The sequence below is a fragment of the Scardinius erythrophthalmus genome (genome assembly GCF_964197995.2).
Source record: "Scardinius erythrophthalmus genome assembly, chromosome: 13".
Lineage (NCBI taxonomy): Eukaryota > Metazoa > Chordata > Actinopteri > Cypriniformes > Leuciscidae > Scardinius > Scardinius erythrophthalmus.
In genome coordinates, this window is record NC_138233.1 from 18,207,533 (window position 1) to 18,233,789 (window position 26,257).

Sequence of the window (26,257 nt, forward strand, 5' to 3'; positions counted from 1 at the left end):
TAAAATACAGGGTGCATAAGTTTGGACACCCCTATGTTAAATTCCCATAGAGGCAGGCAGATTTTTATTTTTAAAGGCCAGTTACTTCATGGATCCAGGATACTATGCATCCTGATAAAGTTCCCTTGGCCTTTGGAATTAAAATAGCCCCACATCATCACATAGCCTTCACCATACCTAGAGATTGGCATGGTTTTATTTCAGTTAGCCTAATAGCTAGTTTGATTTGCATTGAGAGATGATCTTATGGAAAGTACCCTATGCCAATCTCTAGGTATGGTGAAGGCTATGTGATGATGTGGGGCTATTTTAATTCCGAAGGCCAAGGGAACTTTATCAGGATGCATAGTATCCTAAAAAAAAAATACAAAAAAATACTAAAAATCTGCCTGCCTCTATGGGAATTTAACATAGGGGTGTCCAAACTTATGCACCCTGTATTTTAAGGAAGAACATTTATTTATTTACGATACATTATTCATTCACAAAGAAAATTGGTGTCCTTAAAGGTTGGATTTTGGATCGAAATTGAATTGGAAGGCATTAAGTTCAATTTCCAAAAGATGATTTTTTTATTCCTCTTTTTAGTCAACTTTAGCATGGGTGTCTAAACTTATGCATAGCACTGTAAGAAGATTGAACCACAATCAATGGCTACGTCTGGGGAGGATGAGGAGGAGGAGGATGAGGAGGAGGATGAGGATGAGGAGGAGGAGGCGGTGATGGTGGAGGGTCCGACTCAACTCTGCAGCGTTTGACTGGCAGGTCGTGATCATGTGCCTTTCTGATGTGCCTGTACAAGTCTCCAGACTGTGTGTAACTGCGGTAACAGTAGCTGCACTCATACGGTCGTTCCCTGGTGTGCACAATGGCGTGTCTCCTCAGGGTGTAAGCACAGGAAAAGGTCTTTCCACAAGTGTTACAAGTAGGCACATCCTCCATGTAACTCCCAAGGGAGTCGTGAAAATCCTCGAGGTACATGGTCTGTTGCTCCGGGTGGGAATTGGCAGGAAAAAGGGATGATGGCAAGCCAGCGGTTTCGGCTGTAGAAGGATTTGGACCTTGCGGTGAAGGAGGGAAAGAAAGGGGTTCTTGATGGGGAAGATGAGTTAATGGGTGTGCTGTTATAAATTGAGTATCAGTGAGCTCCTCGACATCATGGTTGCTGTCGTCATAATCGTCCTCATCGTCTAAATCTTCACTTATTCTTGGGCCATTATCCATGACCACCGTCTCCTCTGTGTCATCAGACTCTTCATCAGAAATCACAATGGCCTCTACTTTCACTTCAAAGCTCTCTTCATTTTCCTCCCCTGACGTTTGTGAAAGACTTATTCCCCTAAAGTTTCGCGAAAGTTTACGCTTATTTTGCATTCTACTTGTATTGGACGAAGCGTTCTCATGTCTCCTTTCGTTTTGGCTCTGAATGTGCTGTGATGACCCTGGATTCCCAGAACTTTTATTCTGGACTTGGGGTTTTAGTATTTGAGTCGGAATGAAAACACTAGGTTCATGTTCTTGGGCAGCGCTGGTGTTGTCCACATTGCTCAGAGCCACGGCGGTGGCTACAACAGGTTGAGTCTCTGTCTGAATTAGTTCTGTTGTACTGCACGGACTTGAAAGTGCAGACTCAAGGCTAGCAGACCGTGCCGATATTCTTGTTTTGTCAGGTCTAGGCGATGAGCGATATGTGGATGGTCCTGAACAAGAATTACTAACAGCTGGTAGCGAGTCCATTCCCGGTTGGGTGGTGTCTGCCATCTCTGACCTCTCCACGCTGTGTGTGAGGAGGTTAGCCATCCCTGCTTGTGTTTCAGCCTTGGTATTGATATAAAGTGACATTTGTTGGTTAGACTGATGAAAATGTTCTAGTCCTCCATCTCTTCCTGTTTCTGCACCAGGTACGTCTTTTCTAGGCGAGCCATCAAGCCCTCCAGGTTTAGCAGACTCATTTGCTCCAACTTCTACTCTTGTGCTATCCGCCTCAGCCAATCCTCGACCCTGAAGTCTTCTCTTACAAACTCGCACCACATCATTCATATGTAAGAAGCTGGCTGCGGCGAGCACGTCCTCAGGAGGGGGGTGGGTCGCTAATTGCAGCACTCCTTCATACATGAAATCAAGAAGGAGTCCAAAGGCTTGAGGGGTCACGATATCTCCATTAATAGTGACTGTCTCTCTGTGTGGCCCTCCGTTGACTGTGCTGGTATTTCCCATTGACTGATCTGAGTAAAACATATGGAAGAAAGGGGAGAAAGAGGCCAACACGGCACGGTGGGCTCCGAAACGAGTCGGGCCGACCTGCACGGTGCAGTCACAAAGGAAACCTTGCAGACGCTGAGAGCGCAGGCTGGCCAAGAGCTGCTGACCATGTTCTGGGAACTCCATTTCTACTGACAACCTAGTAAAAACAGTATTCATTAATGTTATTCTCCAGCAGATGTATTGTATTGTTAATAAGCAGTTTATGCAGTGCATATATCGATAAAATATTCATTATAATATGATTAAATTCATAATGTTAGCATCTACTAGTTAAGATGAAATGTTTCTTACAGAAATGTCCAGAGTAATGACAAAGTCCCCACGTCCGCTTTAACATCTGCTGCTTTGACGCACCATCACGTTTGCTTTATTGATCCACTGACATTCTCTTGATATCAACAGTTGTTCACTAATCCATGCCAGCAACTGTATATACTTCAATTCTTAAGGAATAAAACTAATTCATAGTCTTCGTGTATTCTTCACACAACATCTTTCTATGATGGGTTAGTACAGCAAACCTTCTCCGGAGCACCGAATATAACATCGAAAGCGTGACACATATCCTTAAAATATCTTCTAGCCAAAAGGACAACCAGTGGTTTATTGTTTCTCTGTAAGTGAAGACCAATGTGTGAATTTTTAAAACGTATACGCGATACGGGAGTGTTTTCCTTTAGGACAATACATGACGAACACACACTTCTACATGTAGTATGTTCAGCATGTATGTACAAGCGTGCTCTGCCACCTACTGACGAGGAGGAAGACGAAAGAGGAAGCAGCGTTTGTTCTGTGATTGCAGCAACAAACAAAAAGAAAACGTTTTCTAGGCAGTTAAATTAACATGATGTTATTATTCTTATTATTATTATTATTATTATTATTATTTATTTGTATTACCCATAGGAGAAAAAAATCACATATCACAAATCAGTCTGATTTTTGTTTCATTGAGTTACTAGTATAGTTTTTATCAATATTTTGAATTAGCTTTTATTTTTATATTTTCCGTTTTTATTTTAATTTTAGTTAAAGTTTTAGTAATGTTGTTGTGTTTTAGTCATTTTTTTAGTTGTTGTTTTTTATCTATATCTATAGTTTTTATTCATTTTTATTTCCGTTTTAGTCTAGTACATAGTTACACTAAATAAAAATGAGAAATGTTGCCATGGCAACTATAGCTTGAATAAAACAAGTTTTTTTTTTTTAAGTTTAACGTTTATTTTATTTTAAGTAACGAAATGATTTAATGTTTTTAGTTTTAACTATAAACTTTAGTTTTAACTAGTATTCACCAGTAAAAGTATTTTGCTAATATATTAGTATAACTATGACTATTACTATTATTACTATTAATAATAGTATTTACTATTACAGGAAACATTTACGTCAAGGATGGTTTTCGTCGGTAGCTTCACACACTGATAAGTTAATTTACCCATGATTCTCCGCACAGTCTGCCGCTCATTAAAAAATGGAGGAGAGTGAGAGAGAGTCAGAAAGTGAGCGCTGTTCAGCACCTTCCCAAACATCTGAACAGCAAACCGCTACCGAGACCTCCGCCCAAAAGCTAGAGACTGGCGAAGACGGTGTCGAAACTAAGTTGGATATAAGTTCGGATAAGTTTGACCCATTACTCGCTCTATATTCCCCGAAAGTGCCACTGCCTTACCCCAATATCAAGTGCTTTAACAACATAGCAGAATATGAGAGCTTTATGAAAGGTGGCCGAGGCCGAGCGAAACCCGAAAATGTGGAGAAAAGACTCCGAAAAGCACAGAAAGGTAAAGCAGACCCGGAGAGGATAGAGAGGCTGAAGAAACTCATGGTGAACAACCCGGTTGAGGAGGAGGAGGAGGAGGGAGAGGGAAGCGGAGTCAAGCGACCGCCTCGACAACGAAAAGCGGCCAAAAATGTGCTTACCAGAATGCCACGTACGTTTCTCTCTTTACTGTCTATGTTAGAAGACCATAGTAAACACTAAACTGTGAATTCTCAACCAAAAGTGCTAGGTGAGTTCTTCTTAGTGTTGTCTTGGTAGGTAGCTCACTAGGTTGTGTCTGTCTTTGCAGTGCATACAGGCAGTCCATTAGGAGAGCTCAATAGGTGCGTCCAGGAGAAAATCAGAGTCAAAGTTCACATCAGGACCTTTAAAGGGCTCCGGGGAGTGTGTTCTGGTTTTGTGGTGGCATTTGATAAGTTCTGGAACCTGGTAAGTATTAAATTACCTTTACTTATTATTATCATCATTACTAATAAATGTTTATCCCATTCTTTTTAATCCTCTGGTGCCAGGCGATGGTAGATGTGGATGAAACGTACAGGGAACCCCTTTTGGGACAAGCTCTTTATCACGAGAAAGCACTTACTGTCACAAGGGTAATTCATTTGAATGTTTTAATATATACATGAATGTCAAATCTTGATTTAAGTTATATTAAATAACCTTTTTTTTGTTCTGTGGTTTATACTGTATGTTTACACTCTTCAATATAATTATATTGTTTATAAATCTAATAAAATTTTCTATTACAGCTATTTGAAAAACTGAAAGTCCAAGAGACTGTGGCCCTCAGTGCGGTTGAGAGGAAAGGAGGACATAACCTCTTAAAGCCAGACCCTTCTCAACTCGGAGACCAAACCAGGAGGAGAACCGACCCCAAACATACCCAGGAAGGATCCGAACTCTCTGAGAAAGTGACACAACAATCTGAAAGCAAGCCTAAAGTGAAGTATGGGAGAGTGCACACGCGTCATGTCAATCAGCTTTTTATACGAGGAGAAAACATTCTTCTTGTAAACGTACAACAGGACTAAATACTGTCCTTATGAAATATTAGTTTACTTTTTTTTTTTTTGAAGTCTCCATGAAAGGTTTCTTAATATGAGTGTATCATATTGATATGTATATCAACAGGTGAAAAGAATGTTAAAAATGTTGAGCTAATGTCACGTTTGTTTTTACTTTCAATGACCACTAGGGGGAAGTAAGACACTGATTCGTTGCAAGCTTTGACATTGCACATTTAGTCTTATTTTTGTTACACATTTTTATAAATTATCAAGTGGGAAATGGAAATATATTTAACAAATCATTACTGCTATTCATTTCACTGCTCGGTTAAAATTAAAGTAATTTATCAATCTCACTAAAACTCTAGGCCCGTCAATACACTCTTATTTTAATGTCAAACTGAAAGACTGTTCTATGTGACATTTATCTCTTTTAATGTAAAAAATTGCGGTTGGATTTCTCCATGGATTTCATAAAATAGTATAAATGGGTTAATTGAGCTTTTTGAGGTTGGAAATTGCATGTGGCACTCAAGGCTTTTTGTCTTGACGTGTTTGAATGCTATTTTTCCCTTTCTGCATATTTTAGCCTTACATTACTCATATCATGAAAGTATAAAAACACTTTCTGTTCACTTTAACTCTTAGAGTTCCTTGTGATTTTACTTAGTTACATGTACATATAAAATGTTTTATATCATGTTATGCTTTAAAACACTTGATGTTCTATATTTCTTAATACAACTAATCACGAAAATCGCAGTATCTTTAACTACTCTATATTTATGAGGAAAAGTCCAACATTTTCTTGCATATTTATAAAATCACCATTGGCACTGGCTAGGGGAACATGTTTTCAGATTGAAAGTAGATATAATGACTCAGAAATACATACAGAAAATAACGGTAGGATACAAAATTATTCTGCACTGAGCATTTAGAAATAAATACATACACTGGAACTGTAGCCAGTTTCCTTTTCCTACATTAAGATCAAGTTCCTTATTAGTTAAATGTGACTCATTCATTTAATGCCAATTGAAAAGGATCCAGTGGAAATGGGACATGTGGCTGTACTGCTTTCATCCTATTAATGCATGCAAAGTTAACATTTGAAGTCAGGTCTTAGGAGGATGACTATTTTTAAGACATGAGATTGATTAGGGGATAAAAACAATGAAAATGGAAATCAATTCTTTATTGTCATTCATAAAAGATCATAAGTACAATCAAGTCATTGTATGAAATTGAAAACATTAAACATTCTCAGTGGAAGAAAGATTTTCGTTTTTTGTTGCTTGCTGTAGATTTGCATAAACATATAGTGTTTCCAGTAACACTCCCCAACCAAACAGACCTGACTACAAAAAACTAAACCAACCCGTCAGGGGGACAAAAGTAACAAGAAAGGAAGAATTTGGTCATTCTGCTTGTGAAACGCCTCAGAATGGAAGAGAGGGGCTCGGTTAGCGTCAGCAGACACTGGACAGAAACAGATGATATTGACAATACAGTGATGGTCCTCTGGATACAGCATCCAACTCAGTGCTACCAGGGTTTATAAACACACAGCCTCACCCTACACTCAGCATGAGCAGACCTGCATAAAAATACGAACCCATATCAGGTTCAGATATATATCCTTTAGTTACCCAAACTCTTCCTTATAAGTTAACCATGCAAAAACAAAAAACAAAAGTGTGTGCATATATGTACACCACTGTATATGTATCTTCTTTAACAGTACTTTAAATAAATACTGTACTTTCATATTGTCTAAAGAATTTTTTTTAGTAAGGCTGACAGGCACCATGTGTTCTAACGACAGATTTAGCATTTTCATAAAGATGCAAAGTAGATCAGATTACACATTTACTATTTAAGGCCACAAAGGTTTTGATTTGGAGTTGTAATTCTATCATCTTGATGTTAGAGTACTTCATTTCTCTTCAGAAAATGGTTAAAATCAAATACAAAATGGCAAAGTGATCACAAGCTTTACTCCATACAAAAATCCTCACCGTCATAATTCGTTAATCATGGAACTCAATAACTTATTGTCTGCGCGCAAAACTATTTACAGGTTATCATCTTAAGGCAGAGTAGAGGAAAGGCCAGAATTGATTATTAGGATTTTCTACTGCATTAGAAACCCAAATATTTCCTGGGTTAAATTAACAAGCTATATAAGAGGATAAGGTCAATCAGAGTCATTCACTATCATCACATTCCTTAAAGCCATATCCCGACGCCATGGAAACGTGGGACGTGCGTGAGTGTGTGTGTGCAATGACTGAAATGATTCTCAGAACAAACCAGCCACCCTCAACAGGGCTCCTTGGTACAGCTGATCAGAAGAACATCGAAAATAATATAATCATCCAGTTGAACATCAGCATCATTTGAACAAACATTTCCTGTGAGGCTTTATTTGACATCTTTCAAGTAGTCTTTGTCTTCTAGCTCTTCATAGCTTCTTCATGGATTGTTCACTTAATACTTTGCAATTCATTTCCCAAAGTTGGCAAAATCTGCAAAGGCATCTTGTTTAGGCGGTCCCATGGCAGGGTTCATCCCCATTCCCGTACCCATGCTTCCTGGCATCCCCATGGCAGCTGTAGACATACCCATGTTCATATTCATTCCCATCATGCCCTGATTGACTGGCATCCCTCCCATGGGTGGCATGGACATGGCATTACCTGTCATGCCAGGCTGCATGCCCATGTTCATTCCTCCCATCATGATGTTGGTGGGTGGTCTGACCATTGTAGTGGCAGGCTGCATGCCCAGGTTCATTCCAGCAAAGCCCTGAGTCATCATATTGACAGGAGTCGGAACTCCTATTGCAGGATACAGACAAATTAAAAATAAAATAAGGGCTGACAATCCATTCAAATAATCAGAATCTTTTTATTTTAGGTCCTCAATTGTTTTTGGTGTATAAAATGTCAAACTGATTAAATGTGGGTTTTTTTAATACACTACCGTTCAAATGTTTTGGAACGGTAAGACTTTTAAAAATGTTTTTGATAGAAGTCTCTTATGCTGACAAAGGTTGCATTTATTTGATAAAAAATACAGTAATAACATATTATTATTATTATTATCAATGTCGAAAACAGATCATTTTTATTTAATATTAATTTAATATTACTGCTTAATATTTTTGTAGAAACTGATTTTTGTCAGGATTCTTTCTTGAATACAAAGTAAAACAAAACAGCATTTATTTAAAATAGAACATTTTTGTAACATTATAAAATGTATTTACTGTCATTGCTACTATGTATGATTTTTTTTTAAATCTTATTTGGAAAAATGTGAACATATTAATTGAAAATGCCGTAAGAAGGTTTCAAAATAACAGTAATGTTCTTGATTCTGATCAAATTTCCTAAATTAAATTTTTATAGCATAAAGCTTTATTTATATAGCACCTTTTAAAAACTAAAGAGGAAAAATAGAACAAAAAGAATAAGAAAATAAACATGGCAAATTGCTTTCTTCATCTCATTCTGTTTTTTATATATCATTGCCTTCTCATTTTAACTTTTCCTCATCCCATACAGACTCCTAATTTTTTTACTTTTTTGAGCTCATTTAATTTACTGAACTCCATATTCAATCCTTTTGCACACACTCAACATCAGTGTCTATATCAGGAGTGTCCAAACTCAGTCCTGGAGGGCCACTGTCCTGCAGAGTTTAGCTCCAACTTGCATCAACAAACCTGCCTGGAAGTTTCTAGTATGCCTAGTAAGATCATGCCATGATTAGCTGCTTGGGTCAGCTCTGTTTAATTTGGGTTGGAGTTGAACTCTGCTGGACAGTGGTCCTTCAGGAGCAGGACTGGCCCAGGTATATATGCTTACCATGCTGCATCATGTTAAGTGTGGGTTGAGAAGGTTTGGGTGGCTGCATGCCAGGGCCAAGGAAGTCCAAGCTTATGTCTACATTAGAGTTGGACCAGGTGGAAGGCACAGACACTTTGGGATTGGGCTTCTGGGCCATCGGTTGCTGGGGCATCAGTGGGCCCCCCATAGTCTGCAGTGGCTGCAAAGACCAAAAGAAAAGTCAGTCAGTTTTAGGACAAACCATTTATGACAGCACCCATAAGATCAAAAACAATGTTTCTTCTGATTTTGTTGAGATGATACTGTTCTGCTGCAATTCAAGCATGGTAATTAAAATTATCCGATGGCCATGAATGTTTGCCAATGGCAGAATGACAAGTCAGAGAAGATGAAAGGCAGTATTAATACTCCAGAACATTGCACTGTGGTCTGTCAGGGTTATCAAGACTCTTGAGCTATACAAGACAGAAATGCTGGTTGAGAGGCATTGTCTTCCCCTTAAATTATTTCAGCATGTTAAAATGCATCTCAAGTCCCTCTAATTATGGGGGGATGGGGGGTGCTTTTTTCTTTAGCCAAACAAAACTTGCCATTTTTAAAGTAGGTCAGGCTTTTAGCATGCAAATATTATCTTTGAGCAAGGCTTTTGTTTCAATTTAATGGTTTTCTGACTTAAACTTGTTCCTCCTCATTCTGCCATTCCCTGTGATGGGCGTCCCAAGGGGATGGGGTTGATGGGTAATGAGGAGGGGGCGGGTGGAAAATTGTGCCGATGCTGCGTGTTAACCCTCGCTCGTTTCGCTTTCATGTTGCCTGCTCTCTAAACCGCTGGCTCTGAACCTTGGCCAGAATTGTCTTTTCTTGCGTAAATAGTGTTTAGTGTGCAGTTCCACTTAGATGAGCTGCATTAAGTACTCCACAGATGGGGGATCTGAATGAAAACCACATCTATGTGCAATACAGGCTCTACATCACTAGGTTTCATCTTGATTCTTTGTGCTGTAAACATAACGTTGAGGGATGGCAATACACCAAAGTCTATTAAATTGGGTGTGACACCTAATAAAAATGCATAGGTACAGATTTGTAAGTTAGGCTAAAACTATGTATACAATGACTCTGCCTAATCAAATGTATTATGGCTTATATGTATTATTTTTGTGGGGTTTTATTAGTCTATTAGCACTGAGGCAATTTTTGTACTCCTAAAATTTGACTAAATAAACTTCCAGTCAATATACACATTTAAAATGTAAACTACCATTCAAAAGTTTGGGGTCTGTAAGGTTTTTTTTGTGTGTTTTGGAAAGAAGTATCTTCTGCTCACCCAGGCTGCATTTATTTGATCAAATACAGTAAAATTGTAATTTATTATTACAATTTAAAATAACTGTTTTCTATTTGAATACATTTTTTAATGTTATTGATTCCTGAGATGGCAAAGCTGGATTTTAAGCGTCATTATTCCAGTCTTCAGTGTCACATGATCCTTCAGAAATCATTCTAATATACTGATTTGCTGCTCAAGAAACATTTTTTAATTATCAATGTTGAAAACAGCTTAATATTTTGGTGGAAACCAAACCATGATACATTTTTTCGGGATACTTTTACTGTCACTTTTGATCAATTTAATGCAAATTATATAATTCCGCATTAAATTGATCAAAAGTGACAGTTAAAGTGTGTGTATATATATCTATATCTATATCTATATATATATAGAGATATAGATATAGATATAGATATAGATATATATATATATAGATAGATAGATAGATAGATAGATAGATAGATAGATAGATAGATAGATAGATATAGATATATAGATAGATATATAGATGTAAACTAAAAGCTACTTACTATTAAAAAACTAACAAGCTCAACTGGAGCTTCAATAACAAAGAAAAGTGGGAAAGAAAACTGTGCTCTTTAAAGCATTTCATGGAGTCCTGAACTAAAAGATCATGACTGTATGATGTATCAAGTACTCTTTCTTCATATTATATAGATAGATACATTGACGGAAATCTCAAAGCCAGCAGGCACCTGTGATTTGGACGTTGGCATGCCAATGGTCTGAGAGCTGGTCATGGAGAAGTTCATGCTTTGGGAGGTGCTGAAGTTAGTGGTCTGGGAGGAGCCCATTAGGTCAAACAGGTCAGATGAGGGTGCCATGGATGCAGGAGCAGGGGCCACCTGCAGACCTGAGAAAAGGTCTATTCCTACAGAGTTGACAGGCTGGGCTGCCGGGACGGCTGGTTGGGCTGCAGGAAAAGCGTTCCAATCCCCAAAGTCTCCATTTCCACTAGGCGCTGGGGCTGAGGAAACACAAAAGTCTCTGATGAAATGGTGCGCAGAGAAGCACAAATATTATAGAGAGCTCAAGTATCAGAAGAGGAAGCTGTAATAGTTCTGAAGCTTTTTGATCAAAAGGCATATTTGTGCATACAAAATCCAAAATATTGCTTCACATCAGGCTTTATCATCAAGCAAATAAAACAGAGGATTTGCATGCAAATGAGCAACACAAAATATAGAGAAATGTAAGAGAACCAGTAATGAAATGATCAGGGCACTGAAGATGCATGAATATCAAACGAATCTCAGACTCTCAGTCACTTCAGCTCTGTCCCAGAAATGCAGAGGGTAATGTGTCACACCCAACAAGAGCTGAAATGTGTCTTTACTCATTAGCTTTTAGCACAGCAGCCCACCATATGGCTGCCTCCTCCTTTCACTATTTAAGAGCTTTCTGCTTGGAGTATTTCATAAACAGGCAGCTGAGGATGGCAAACTCTGGTCCAGCAGGGGAAAAAAAAAACAGCCTTCTGTTATATTCCCAGAACTATATTTAAATAATCATATAAAAAACACACACACATATCACCACTTTGTGTCCTTCAAGTTGTCTCCCTTAAGGCTTTCATTTTAACATGCGAGTTTAAGCAGAAAAAAACATAGAGACTTACTTTGCCCCCCCCCCCCCCCAAAAAAAAAAAAAAAAAAAACTTTTTCTGTTGGTGTATCTTTAAAAGAGCATTATGGTTACAGTCATGAAGGTCGATTAATCAATAACTAAGTTCTACAAAATGTATCCAGATTTTCTGGTTACTAGTTCTGATATTATTAGTAAGGGTGCTTTAAATATTGTGCTAGTCTGTTAGACAGTTTGCACAATAAAACCTTCTCAGAGTAGTTATGCATTTAAATGCATCCCTTTCAAAGCACTACAGTTAAAGCTATGCACATTCAGACGTCTTTGGACATAGCATATTTTTAAGTTGGAATATCTTAAGTTTAAGATAGTCTAACTTTTAAAACAAGACCTCAGTGCTCAGTTCCATTCAGTTCCACTATGTCCAGCTGTTTCTGTCTTGTGTAAACTGTCTTGAGAAACATGTTTGACTGGGGTCATGTGAACCCAAAACCTGCCTAATTATACAGTTTCCTTGAGACCAATTAACTGACTTGTTATTTAGGAAACACACTGACTAGTCAGTTTTGAAAATACCATTTAAATGTTTGGGGTTGGTAAGATTTTTTTTACGTTTAAAAAACAAAGAAAAGAAAAGAAATGTCTCATGCTCACCAAGGCTGTGTTTATTTGATCAAAAATACAGTGAAACAGTAAACTTGCGAAATATTATTACAATAGTAATTTTTCATTTGAATATATTTTAAAATGTAATTTATTCCTGTGATGCAAAGCTGAATTTTCAGCCTCATTATTAAAGTCTTCAGTGTCACATGCTCTTTCAGAAATGATTCAAATAAACTAATTTGCTGCTCAAAAAATATTTCTTATCAAAGTTGAAAACAGTTGTGCTGCTTATTATTTTGGTGGAAACCATAATACTTTTTTTGTCAGATTTCTTAGATGAAAAGAAAGTTCAAAAGAACAGCATTTATTTGAAATAGAATTCTTTTGAAAAGTTTTTACAGTCACTTTTATCAATTTAATGAGGCCATGCTGAATAAAACTAATGATGTTTTACTGACCCAAACTTTTGAACAGTAGTGTACATTGTAGTAAGAAGATGTAAAAATAAGAAAGAGTTTCAGGTTGAATTTTTGACCTGAAAGTGTGTTAAGAGGTTATATAAACATACCAGCTGATGATGGAAGAGTGGCTGCAGCTGCAGAAGAAGAAAAATCAGCAAAACCTCCAATCAGGTCAGAGTTTAAACCTAGAATGAAAGAGAGTGGTTCAATTATGACATTCTAGATTTGCAAAACATATCAATTCCTCACTAATCTCCTAAGAAAAAGACAAAAATAAGAAACATCTGTTGGCGTCTGTAATGGACATACACACTCAGAGTGTGTAACTCACGTTACATTCCAGCAGCCTGTGGCTGGAGTTATGTAGAGGAGGAAAGATGCAGCTCTTTGAATGGTGGAGGAGGGAGCAGGACAGTTAGGATGAGAGCTAAACATCTGCTCGGCACTACACACCCACCAGGGACCGCTTTGACATCTGGCCACAGTGACTATATGCTTCAGCAGGCAGCAGGAGCGCAGGAGAGTGCATATGCTAAACTTCTCTGTGCACCCCTCCTTTTCAGCGGGATACATCCACGCTGCCAAACTAATGGCATAACGCTTCTTTCTACTTTCACTTATCTCCTCATCCATTCTTCATGAACATCAACTACAGCTTGAACAACTACTAGGCCTGCTACGATAGTCTGTGTTACCGGTGTACAGAAGCAACACCGGCTACATCACATGCCCCCCCCCCCCCCCACCCCACCGTCGATTAGATTTTTTTATATAAAAATCCTTTAGTTCAGTTAGAGAACAGACACTATTAAACTGAACGTGTCTGCTTAATAAATCGTGAGCCGAACTAGAATCTCAGCACAAGAGAGTGAGGAGCTGACTAACAAGGTGACTGCAAAATATTTGGTGTCACAGCAAAATGTAAAAGCGCCTGTTTTAGCGAATTTGTCATTGCACTGTTTTGGTGTTGTGTTTTTCATTAAGAATAATAGGCTAATGAACTAACCATTCAAGCAATCCGCCTCGAATTGGCGCTAATTTGAAAACAAAACTAATGCGCACGGCCGCACGTGTCCACGGGTGCAGAGCGAGCAGAACAGGGAAAGCGTTTTCAGTTCATTCCTATGGAAAAACGCTTGTTCTATTCTAGGGATGAGTCATGATTTTCGATTATTTGATTAGTTGATTTTATTATAGAATATCGAATAGGTTGTGTGATAAAAAAAATCCCATGTTTTTGGTTCTGATGCGGTGGTGACACATTCATGTAACCAGAGGGTAGCGAGATGCCAATAACGCATCTAAAAGCTGTCAATCAAGTCTCAGACAACAGAAGAAGAAACATTGTCTCACAGTAGCCTATACATGCATGTGGGGGAGGGCTGCGATTTCCGAATAATAATCGAATAATACCCAGTGATCTTCGAATATTAGTTTCGTTTTCAAATTAGTGCCAATTCAGGCAGATTGCTTTATTGGTTAGTTCATTAGCCTATTATTCTTAATGAAAAACACAACAAAACAGTGCTCCTCCACACCATTATGATTACCAGTGCGGACAGTTTACGTTTGCCTTTAAATTAGCGATTTAAAAAAAAACGCCGGTGACACCGGTATTACCGGTGTTGTCACATTAATACTTTTCTGTAATAATACAGAGAAGTACTTTGACAGAAATGTTTACCTTATGCAAATGACTCATAATATGTATGAGCATTATTCTATTCATGAAAAGTCCAATTAGGCCATGAGACGGGACCCCAAATTTGGGCTACCGGTACCATTTTGAGGGATTAAATTTCTTTTTGATTTTCATGAAGGTACACATCTCTAGTGTTGGAAAATGTGTGATAGCATCCGATCCATGGTAGCTTTCATGAGAAATCAACACTTATATCATCCTATCTCAAGGTAAGGTGTTCAGTGACTACAAGAGAGAAAAATGCTTCTATAATCCAAACGGTTGTTTTTTTGCATTGGAAGAGGCAGTGTCGGGGATTTAAAATGATGTGTCAACCACCTTTCTAGGCCTATGGGGCGCTGAGAAACTCTGAGTTGAAAATAGTTTTAAAAAATCGTTCTATTGAACAACAGTTTATGGTGATATTTTGTTTTGTGTTTTGATCCCATGCTTTTTCTGATTTGGACTTTTTCACGGAATTCTACTTGAGAATTTTGTGCAAGTACTTTTCTGGAGGTGTGATAATCAAATGTTTTATGCTGTTTCAGGCTTAGTGGTAGTGCTATCCACTTCAACATGGAAAAGGAGAAGGGAATGCCAGAAGACAAGTGTATCACACACCATGCTTCTTCAGGCTCTGATACTATACAAATACAAATTATACAAATTTGTACAAACTCAATACTCTAATACAAACTCCTATACAAATTTCATTTATCCTTTTTCTTGACATATGTTTGAAAATCGTCCTCTGTAACCAAAAACTACCTTGAATCTAATGCTATCACACATTTTTCAAATACAGGCTCATATACCTACACAAAAATCACCATGCGGTTTAATCCCTCAAAATGGTACCGATCAACCCTCTGTCTCACGGCCTAAATTATGTGTTGTAGAATAGTGCAAGAGTCATGCTGTTTGCTATTGTTGCAAAAACAGTCATGTCCTGCTTGCCTGTAGTTTCTGTCAGGTCTTTTAGGGCGATAATTGAGCATACATTCAGGGTGGTTTGAAATTGTTTGTCTTGAACACAGACCATCTCATTTGTCAGCAGCATTGGTGTGGTCTGCTTACAACATGTTTTGTGACCATAAAGCACTCTTTGGATTTATTTTTACTTTAGTGACTTGATGCAGAACTAATCGACTAGTTGGTGCAACCCTACTTCCATTAGGAATGAACCCTTCAATATTACTCCTCCCAAGCATCCCACAGTGAATTGTTCTTGCATGTTCAATTGTTGAGGTAGTGTCGAACCACAAAGCAAATAAATGAGAATTAAAAAATCTAAAATATTTTCCTCTGCTAAAACCCAAAGATGTTATACTGTCACCTTTGGAGGCTGGTTGATCAGGTACAGGATCTGCCGAGAACAAGTCCACCAGACCAGAACTGGGCTGGTTCACTGCTGATGTGGTCTACAGCAACAAAGAGAGGACAAACTGAAAACACTCTTAACATCTACCACAAGATGTCAGTGTAGAGTCTAAGTTTTTTTTAAATACAAGTTTAACATTTAATTTTTGTGCTATTTACTAACAAACCTCTTGTTGAAGTTGCATATTTGACGAGTCCAAGTGCCAGAGAGGTTTAATTATACAGGAAAAAGACTAGTGTTAGTAGCTATTATTTCACTGCAGTGTTTCTCTACCTGGCTTGTGTTTGAGTCAGTGGAGGGTTTATCGCCAGTGTAACGCGCAGCTGCTCCCAGGTCTATCGTTTTGGATGGAACACCTCTCTTACGAGTGGCAGTGGTCTCCGTGGCCTGGACGATCTGGACGCTTTTTGTTGTCACCGTCTCTTCATCTTTAAATTCGGATTTCCCCGTCTGCCCGTTTCGCGTTCCCCGACGGTCCTCATCTGCCTCACTATACAGAGGAGATAAAGCATTTGTGTAAGATTACTAACAAATGCTTTCTTTCTTTGAGAACAAGTAGACAAAACACAATCAGTCCATGACACAATCAGTTCAAAATGTTATAAACAGCTGTCAACAATTTGTTCATTTAATTAGTTATAACATTTATGCTATTTGTGTTTCAAAAAAAAAAAGAGAAAAGGTGTTTCCAGGTGATTGAGACGGGAAGGTGAGACGGCCTGGGGGTCCTGACCTGAATCTGTCAGGCGAGTCGTCCCTGTCTTTTTTGCGGAACATGTTGATTGTGTCATCAATGGTGCTTCCAATCTTATCGCTGATCTCTCCCAGTTTCTCACTGAAAGGGAAAGCCCCCTTGCTCTTGTCCCAGTCTTCATCCCATTTCGAGCGTGATTCTTTGAAATCAAACCTGTCCTCCGCTGCAGAATGCATAAACAGGATAGCAGTGTGTTATACTATATACACATATTATAAAGTCAAGCTTCATTTAGAATGAATATATGACAATAAGGAATAAAAGGGTGATGTCTAGGTCATATTTCACCCAAACTCAGATATATTTTTATGAACACTAAGCACATTTTCCCGACCCAATTCAAATTACTATGTTTTCTTTTGAGGTTGTTTGTAATTTCCATTATTCTAAATGGTGATTCTTATTAGAATTAAATGATTTAATAAGCATTAATGAAAGGTAATACAATAAATATTACCAAGTTATGATAAATACTTAATTTAATTAATATACAATTTCTTTTTATGAAGGGGGTGCTTAATTGTCATGAAAATAATGCAAAAATGCAGGCTTTATGTTGTTATGCAAAATATAATTTAATTTAGTTATTTTCAGGGGGTGGGGTGAAATATGACCCGGTATAAGATTCACACACAAACACTCGATATCAATGTGAAGAGAAGAGAGATAAGGCTGTAAAGCTTCAACTTAGGTATATTCTGTGACTGTACTGTGGTTACATTACTGGATAAATTTGCAAGCCACCATCTCAAAATCACATATTTCACATATATAATTCTAATATATAATCACATATATATATCAAGTTTCATTCAACTTTTAAAGGTAAAACGACTGTCAAACTAAAACAAGATACCAAATTAAATCTGAAACAGCCATTACAAATCATGCATTGCATTTTTCCTTCCCAATCAAGGGCATCAAAACTAAACATCAAAATAAAGCTACAGTACAGTTCACTCATCTGGCAAAGCAAACCCTTCAGGGATAATTACAGTGGAGAGGAGACAGGGGACATCCTTGTTTTCAGATAGTCCCTTTTAGATAAATTCCTTATGATAAATGTGTTTGCTGTGTGGGATAAAACACCTTGTATACCTTTATAAACATGATGGGGAGGACAGTGTGTGTGTGTGTGTGTGCGCATGTATAAGACCTAGAAAAGGAAGTTAGGGACTTACAGTATCTGAAACCCGACATACTGTCAGAGGACACGCCTATATACTTGTCCCTGTTCTTCTTGGCTTTCTTCCTCTCCTCTCTCAATCTGTCATCGTCCTGGACAAACTCTAGCATCTCCTTTACCTTCTGACGCACATTGATACCCTGGTCTTTGCCATTCTCATCTGAAACACAAAGCCCATTCATCCATCATTTTTCAATATCTTTGAGACATCAAACAGTGTACATGGAAGATGAAAAATTATATAAGCTCTTGCCTTTGTGCAGTTCACTCACCTACACAATGATAGCTTTCAATTGAACGCAAGTCATACAGGTGCTCTCTTGCACTCGTGACCACCCGTTCAGATCCATTTCTAATCAGGTACGCCAGCAGCAGTAAAGACTGAGGTAGAAAGGACAGTTAAGTTCAGGACCGATTACAGCAAAACAAAACTCCTGTATTGTCATCAGTAAAGCATACCTTGTAAACTCTTCTCCAGTTTTTCTTGTTGTCTTTCAGCATTCTAGTCCACAGCATATTCATTACCTCAGGAAACTGCTCGTACATGAACGTAGCCCTGTATTGAAACCGAAGATAGGCAAAGCTTGGCTTAGCATTCTCCATATCGTAAATATGTGTAACTGCAGACAGGTTCAAGATAAAGTTCACAGAAAGCATGCAGAGAAGTCACAAATAAACCATCAAAAAACCCCACTTGCCTGGCAATCTCCCCCATTAACTGTCCAGAGGGTCCCCATGGGTCATCATTGGTGGCTTCTCGAACTTTAGACTCAGTTTCAGTATAGTTCATCACAACATTGGTTCTGTGAGAAAGAGATTAAAACAAAAAAGCCTTTCAGTAAAGTCTTTATTCAGAGTGATTGTGTGATAATCTGAGGGAAAGAACCTTTCAGCAAAGACTAAATATTACTAGTAATACAGTGCTATGCATAAGTTTAGACACCCATGCTAAAGTTGACTAAAAAGAGGAATAAAAAATCATCTTTTGGAAATTGAACTTAATGCCTTAATTTAAAAAATGAGGACAAATCCAACCTTTAAGGACACCAATTTTCTTTGTGAATGAATAATGTATGGTAAATAAATAAATGTTCTTCCTTAAAATACAGGGTTCATATGTTTGGACACCCCTATGTTAAATTCCCATAGAGGCAGGCAGATTTTTATTTTTAAAGGCCAGTTACTTCATGGATCCAGGATACTATGCATCCTGATAAAGTTCCCTTGGCCTTTGGAATTAAAATAGCCGCACATCATCACAGAGCCTTCACCATACCTAGAGATTGGCATGTTTTTTTTTTTTCAGTTAGCCTAATAGCTAGTTTGATTTGCATTGAGAGATGATCTTATGGAAAGTACTCCATGCCAATCTCTAGGTATGGTGAAGGCTATGTGATGATGTGCGGCTATTTTAATTCCAAAGGCCAAGGGAACTTTATCAGGATGCATAGTATCCTGGATCCATGAAGTAACTGGCCTTTAAAAATAAAAATCTGCCTGCCTCTATGGGAATTTAACATAGGGGTGTCCAAACTTATGCACCCTGTATTTTAAGGAAGAACATTTATTTATTTACGATACATTATTTATTCACAAAGAAAATTTATGTCCTTAAAGGTTGGATTTTTCCTCATTTTTTAAATTAAGGCAATAAGTTCAATTTCCAAAAGATGATTTTTTATTCCTCTTTTTAGTCAACTTTAGCATGGGTGTCTAAACTTATGCATAGCACTGTATTACTTGGATGGCAGAAAGCTTAAAAAAAACAACATTTTGATAAATCAGTTGTAAAAATTAACTGAATTGCGAGACTGAGCAGACTGTTGCACAGGTGCCTTCATTAATCATCTGCATTAGGTGATGTTTGTTATAGGTACTTTAAATGGATATCCATAAAGTTGATTCTGTTTCACATCAGTTTAATCCTTTAGTTGAACAAGATGGAAATGATATTAAAGGGGATGTCTAATGCTATTTCATGCATTCTGACTTATTTACACTGTTAAATAGTTGGATTCTCATGCTAAACATGGCCAAAGTTTAAAAAAACGAGTTTCTTCAGGGTTATATGTTTCGTAAAGTCTTTATGGCCCTGTATGATGTAATAAAGGGCGGCATTCCTTGTATGGGCACTTCTGTCGGAAGAGCGGGCACACACATCAACCAGAGCAAGAGCAAGAGCAAAGCCCATCAACGTGCTTCATTCAAGTTACGGAAGTCGTCAGCAGCGCTGCCCGGCACGTATTGTTTATTGTTAAATCAACAGTGATTATAAATAAACAGAAAACCACATCCTATTCAAACTATATATATATATATATATATATATATATATATATATATATATATATATATATATATATTGTGAGTAACCATTTTAAAAAATCCCCAATGGTTGCATAACTAGTTCCAGTGAAACCTTTTCATTATCTATTAAAAAAGGAACAGAACAGGACAGTTATTCAAATAATCAAATCTCAGACCACACCTTCATTCGAATAGCAGATGGTGGTAAGCAGTAAAGCAGGGAACCAAAAGCTCTTATTATGTCAAACCAGTTTAGCACTAGAGGGACATTAACAGAGTAAAGAGTGGTTATACAAGACACACAAGATCTCAGTATATGGGAGGGGTGTAGGACAGGCTCTCTGAGAATAGAGGGTGGATCAAATAAAAAGCACCATATGAGGTCTTCAATCTTTCCTACTCCTAGATTGTTTGTGGTTTTAATAAAGACCACGTCTAGAAAATGTCTCAGTTTACAGCCTATTGAAAAGATACCTGGGTATTGTCTTGCTCAATGGAAGAGTAAACTGCAAAAATAAAATAAAAACTCCCTACATTATTTTCTCCTTGTTTATTCAAGGTTTAATCAGACAGATTACACAATCACCTATAGAATAAAAATGATCAAAGAAAGAGTAAAACAGATAAATACTGTAATTAACTTTGGCACAGTTTGAGTTGATAAAAAATAGATCAAGACATCCGTTTGCTTTGCTTGCAGGGTGCAATTTAGTGCATTTACTCCTCCAGAAAAAATTTGGGGAAAACAAGAGTGTCTTAATTCTTCAAAAACACACCAAACCGGTCAGCTGCATTAACTGGTGGTTTCACAGCTTGAGGACAATGCTTTGATTTTTATTTCAGGTACTACTGAAATTCTTTCCAGTTATTTGATCCCTGTGGTAAGTGATAAATACTATCCACTATGCTAAATACTAAAGCACTGAAGTCTTCCTGTGTCATCTCAGAACTTTCACACCATTTTGGAACAAGCTGTTCATTGCTTTACCAGCATGAAGCTAAATTCCACACACTTCATCAGTTCACCCATGGGTACACTTGGCAAATCGTCTGTAAAAAGGTCAGACTGATGGAGATGACAGACTGATTTTGGAGGCAACAGCTTGCTACACTGTTTTCAAAGTTGCTATGTAAAAAAAAAAGAAATGACAATGTTTTTGTTTTTTCTGGTTATTTTGCAGGTCATGATGAGTGATGGAATTGATACTTTCTTAATACTCAGTGTCATCCAGCATATACTGTAAGATATAGGCTTTTTGCTTCTCCAATAATTAATTGTAGTCTCTATTAAGTAGCTACACCCTTCAGCTTACAACATCAGCTGATTTATTATATCATCACATAGTTACAAAGCTGAAAAGAACGTGTAAATGACACAGTGTCAGGGACGTACGCAGTTAGGCAACACCCAAACGTTTATGCAAACTCATATTTGTGAATTAAAGCCTTCAGTAACCATTTTTATGTACTGTCAGAGAAGGATAATAAAAAAATAAAAAAACTCAGGTTGAGAGTTGCACAATAACCTCTTTAATGATCATCATACTGTATGACATTCTTGTAGCTAAACTCATTCTCACCAATTTCCTGTTGAATAAAAGTTGCAAAAGCCATTTTGGTTCTTCAATCGCAGTAAACAGACAGCCCAACTCTGAGATACACAAGTCTACAAAAATAAAATCAAAGTGTAGTCTGTGACTATGACCGGTAGTTAATTTTATGAAGGGGATTTGATTTGTCATTGACTGTGGCACTTCTCAAGACAAACATAATTTTGAATAGCTGTACTTGCCTTTTGATCAACCTCATAATCTTTCCGTAAGACAGCAGTTGTGGCTGTGTGCAAGACAGACAGCACAGCTAGAACAGAGTTTAACCTTTAAATGGTTTCTGAGATAGTGAATGGGCCTAATTTCTGAGCAAAAAAATCTAAATTGAAAATTCTTGAAAATGGAATATATGAGTAATATGAAAAATGATTTAACTGTGCACATCATTATTTTATTTTTAATTAATGTGCCCTCGTAATTTTTTATCAAAATAATGTCCCCTCCCTCTTGCAGTGACATCTCTTCTCTTCTCTGATTATGCGTTTACTGGCGTGTAGGTGGGGCAACCTGTCACTCACATGAGATCACAACAATAGCAAACCACAACCGTCCAATCAATTCCCAATGGACAAAAACAAGTTCTGCCCTAAATGTGTTCTTGTCAGAGAAGCTAATTCACTTGGATATGCGTCTCAATAGGGAAGAAAAAACGATTGCAACCTCCATTTCATGAAAGAGGGTTCCAGCAAATACTTAGGTCAAGTAGTGACTTAGTATGAAAAGTGGCGGCAGCCTAAAATTTTTATGTAAAAGCAAACATGACAGCATGTCTTACTGGACTAAACCACTGAAAAAGTGCAGAATGCCACTAACCTCAAAGTAAATGCTAATCTTTTAAATGTTATTTTCATGGGACAAACAAACTGTAAAATGTATAATAAACTCATATTTTTTAACAGAAACATAACAGTGAATTATTTTGTTGGAATTTTTTTCTTGAAAAAAAAAAATTCCAGTTACTGTCCTTTGTCTAACTTCAAGTTTCAGTCTAACTTCAAGTTTCAGTCTAACTTCAGGAGTTTCCATAAAACTCATGGGCTCTAATATAGCAGCTAACGTACGCGTCCATCTTTATACTTACAGTCTTTCTAACTGGATTATAACCAGAAAGTGTAAACAGTTTGACAATTAATCAGCAAAGGACACCGCACAAATATGGCCAATTATTCGCTTTTCATATCAGGCTAACTGATTAGCTTAAACAATGCCTGAAAATAGCTGTCAAATATGAAAGTTATGGTCACTCCAATGCAAGTAAAACGTGTGCTCTTACTTTACTTTTAAATCATTTTCTCATTCATAATGTTAACAGACGTGACACGTTAGTTTGGTGTGAAAAGCACTATTAAAAACAAGCACCGTGTTTTGACAGCCAACACAAGTTTAGCAACTGTCATAAAATTAGCCACTGAGTTCAAAGAAACGAAGTTTGCGGGAATCGTTTGTCTTGTAAACAAAACAAAGCCGCGATGAACAAGTGAAAACGTCTGATAAAGTATAGTAACCGACTGGAAAACTACTGTTTTATATAACGTTACGCTGTCGACTTTTAAGGGGACAACAAAGCTGTAGTTAGCTACTGTGCTAGCTCCTGTCTCGAGAGTGTGTGACGTCAACGAGTGCGTACGTGTCTCATTTTCAACAGGTATGAGACAAGACACCAAAATACTTAAGAAAACATTCACAATACTTACGCTTTATCAACCAGCTCCCTCACTTTCCACATATTCAACATCTTGGCTGTGTTGTTGTGTCTTTCGGTCGCGAAAAAAGGTGTTCCAGCCCTTGAAATCCGCTGGTCGCGCCAGTCGAGCTGTCACGACAGCCAAAGCATGAACTCTAAAGTTCCGCTGCTTCAGGCAGCGATGAAGGAGAGCAGGCCAGACAGGTTACTACGGAAATGCTCCGTCACCTACGGAAATTTCGTAAGTAAGCTGCTTCAGCACAACGCTACATCCTTGATGAGGATATGACACACAAACCACAACCTTCCAGAAGAGGTCAGTGAATGAGTATAAAGTTTTAAATTATAAATAAACCATAAATGTTCACCCAAAAAAACACAGAAAATTCTGTCAATTTTACACACCCTAAAGTTTTTCCAAACCTTTGAATTTCTTTCATCTGCTGAACACAAAAAATATATATTTGGAAGAAGATGCATGGTTAACAAACAACTGATAGACCCCAATGACTTCCATTGTATGGGGGAAAAATAATATAGTCAACTGTTTGGTGAGCCTACTGACATTCTTCAAAATATATTATTTTGTGTTTGGAACAACATGAGTAAATGATGACTGAATTTAAATTTTTGGCTGAATTTTGTGGTATACTCCTTTCAGTTCAGAATTAAATTGGGAAAATTACTTGTGATTCAGTTCTCAAATGTGAATTGAAGTTGGCCTACCAAAGGAGAATTGCAATTTTAATGTGAATTTAAACAGGTAGAATTAAAAGAGGCACGTTGTCACAATGTCATGAAACGTCATAAATTAATCATAAATTTATATAAATTACAATGTTTGTTGTAACATTTTTGCTGATTTATGTAATGTTTTATGTGTCATTTAAATTACTCTGAAAGGCCTATAAAAGGCTTTACAGAACACTGTTGAAATGCTGAAAATATTTTTGGAGCCAATACTTTATGTACCTTAACTTAATAAACATGCAAACACAGTATAAATAATAATACAAAAAAAAATGAAAAATATTCAAGTGAAAGTATGAAAATATGTTCATATGTATATCTGTACTGCCAAGTTTTATCAGTCACATCAGTCAAGTATGAGACATTAACATGGAAGAAAGGAGTAAGTTTCTGGGTGTCAGCTCCAATAGGTAATCCATTTCTCAGGAGCTGAGATGCCAAGACTTTGTGTGTTCTGGTAGATGGGCCATCTTAGTGACGGGTGAAAATGGAGGCCCTTCCACAACTGACAGCCCCCTGGGATGGAGGAGAGCCTCTCGTGGAAAACAAGCATTAGGGGCTTCTTGCACACTTTAAAGAAATAAATAAATAAATGAGGAAAAAAACAATGAAGAACATCACAGGAAACTGACAAAAAGAACCTATTTTACAAAAACATAGCATGACAAGAGACAGCACTTAACGTCCCCAAATGCACTACACCCATGGGAACTGCTTCAATTACTGCTGCAAGTTCAATGAAGAAAACCACAGGCAGTCTGACTATCTTTATTTGAAAAATCGAGCCTATGAAGGAAATGCATTCAGAACCGAATACTTCAGAAAACATTTTCCTTGGGACACTAAGATGCGTCTTAGACAGTGGTAACACTTTACAATTATAGGTCCCATATTAATGCATTAACTAACAACAATGAACAATACATTTGTTACAGTGTTTTTTTATCTTTAACATTAACCTTAGTTAATGAAAATACAACTATTCATAAATCTAATGTATTAGTAAATGCTGAAATTAACATTAACTAAGATTAATAAATGCTTTAGAAGATATTTTGCATTGTTAGTTCATGTTAATTAAAACACTCTTAAAAGAAAAGGTTATAGAACCTTAAAGTGTTTTATCAGGCACTTCAAATAGCTTAGTTTTAATTCATTTTTTATTTTTATTTTTATTTTTATATGAATTATACAGCTGTTAAACATGAAAGTATTATATATATATAAGTTGCTTTTACTCATCAGTTAAGCAATTTCAACTTTTTTATGTCATACAATATTCACAGATTTTTAAAAAATCCGTTTAGTGTAATTAAAGTTTAAATTACTTAAAAAATCCAGGTTGATTGTACTTAAATTAAGTGTTGTTGAACGTAATATAGGCCTATGTATATGTTTATACAACAGTATGAATACATGCTGTCATCTATTTTCAAAAACTGATATAGTCAATGTAGATGTCATTATCAGTTGATAATGCCCTTTCACAAAGTCTTGATTTTGTTTTTGGGGTATACTCACCTAAAGGATTATTAGGAACACCATACTAATACTGTGTTTGACCCCCTTTCGCCTTCAGAACTGCCTTAATTCTACGTGGAATTGATTCAACAAGGTGCTGAAAGCATTCTTTAGAAATGTTGGCCCATATTGATAGAGAGCATCTTGCAGTTGATGGAGATTTGTGGGATGCACATCCAGGGCACGAAGCTCCCGTTCCACCACATCCCAAAGATGCTCTATTGGGTTGAGATCTGGTGACTTTGGGGGCCATTTTAGGACAGTGAACTCATTGTCATGTTCAAGAAAACAATTTCGAATGATTCGAGCTTTGTGACATGGTGCATTATCCTGCTGGAAGTAGCCATCAGAGGATGGGTACATGGTGGTCATAAAGGGATGGACATGGTCAGAAACAATGCCGTGGCATTTAAACGATGCCCAATTGGCACTAAGGGGCCTAAAGTGTGCCAAGAAAACA

General features: G+C 37.3%; 3 protein-coding genes and 1 long non-coding RNA gene across 4 annotated transcripts in view; 2 read left to right on the forward strand and 2 right to left on the reverse strand.

Annotated features, from left to right (window-relative positions):
* LOC308700578 overlaps positions 1 to 26,257 on the forward strand; it is a 248,656-nt gene that overhangs the window by 51,011 nt on the left and 171,388 nt on the right. The gene's annotated exons all lie outside the window — the stretch shown is intronic.
* On the reverse strand, positions 523 to 2,996 carry zbtb3 (zinc finger and BTB domain containing 3). The gene is made up of 2 exons (XM_081382157.1): positions 2,557 to 2,996; positions 523 to 2,401 (listed from the first exon to the last, which is right to left on the reverse strand). The coding sequence occupies exon 2, from the start codon at positions 2,386 to 2,388 to the stop codon at positions 655 to 657; it is 1,734 nt and encodes a 577-aa protein (XP_081238283.1). The 5' UTR covers positions 2,389 to 2,401; positions 2,557 to 2,996; the 3' UTR covers positions 523 to 654.
* Positions 3,687 to 6,426, forward strand: lsm11 (LSM11, U7 small nuclear RNA associated). Its single transcript, XM_081382774.1, has 4 exons — positions 3,687 to 4,202; positions 4,341 to 4,480; positions 4,564 to 4,647; positions 4,804 to 6,426. The coding sequence occupies exons 1-4, from the start codon at positions 3,743 to 3,745 to the stop codon at positions 5,083 to 5,085; spliced, it is 966 nt and encodes a 321-aa protein (XP_081238900.1). The 5' UTR covers positions 3,687 to 3,742; the 3' UTR covers positions 5,086 to 6,426.
* Positions 6,245 to 23,848, reverse strand: clint1a (clathrin interactor 1a). Its single transcript, XM_081382773.1, has 12 exons — positions 23,537 to 23,848; positions 18,624 to 18,728; positions 18,385 to 18,481; positions 18,198 to 18,306; positions 17,921 to 18,085; positions 16,719 to 16,902; positions 16,259 to 16,475; positions 15,941 to 16,025; positions 13,031 to 13,108; positions 10,968 to 11,239; positions 8,937 to 9,117; positions 6,245 to 7,904 (listed from the first exon to the last, which is right to left on the reverse strand). The coding sequence occupies exons 1-12, from the start codon at positions 23,575 to 23,577 to the stop codon at positions 7,570 to 7,572; spliced, it is 1,869 nt and encodes a 622-aa protein (XP_081238899.1). The 5' UTR covers positions 23,578 to 23,848; the 3' UTR covers positions 6,245 to 7,569.

Coding starts and splice junctions, on each gene's coding strand:
- zbtb3 (XM_081382157.1), bottom strand. CDS start 2,388: ATGGAGTTCCCAGAACATGGTCAGCAGCTCTTGGCCAGCCTGCGCTCT.
- lsm11 (XM_081382774.1), top strand. CDS start 3,743: ATGGAGGAGAGTGAGAGAGAGTCAGAAAGTGAGCGCTGTTCAGCACCT. Junction 4,203..4,340: donor TGTGCTTACCAGAATGCCAC/GTACGTTTCTCT, acceptor CTGTCTTTGCAG/TGCATACAGGCAGTCCATTA. Junction 4,481..4,563: donor TTGATAAGTTCTGGAACCTG/GTAAGTATTAAA, acceptor CTCTGGTGCCAG/GCGATGGTAGATGTGGATGA.
- clint1a (XM_081382773.1), bottom strand. CDS start 23,577: ATGTTGAATATGTGGAAAGTGAGGGAGCTGGTTGATAAAGC. Junction 13,109..15,940: donor TGATCAACCAGCCTCCAAAG/GTGACAGTATAA, acceptor CTTTCATTCTAG/GTTTAAACTCTGACCTGATT. Junction 11,240..13,030: donor CACTCTTCCATCATCAGCTG/GTATGTTTATAT, acceptor GTGTTTCCTCAG/CCCCAGCGCCTAGTGGAAAT.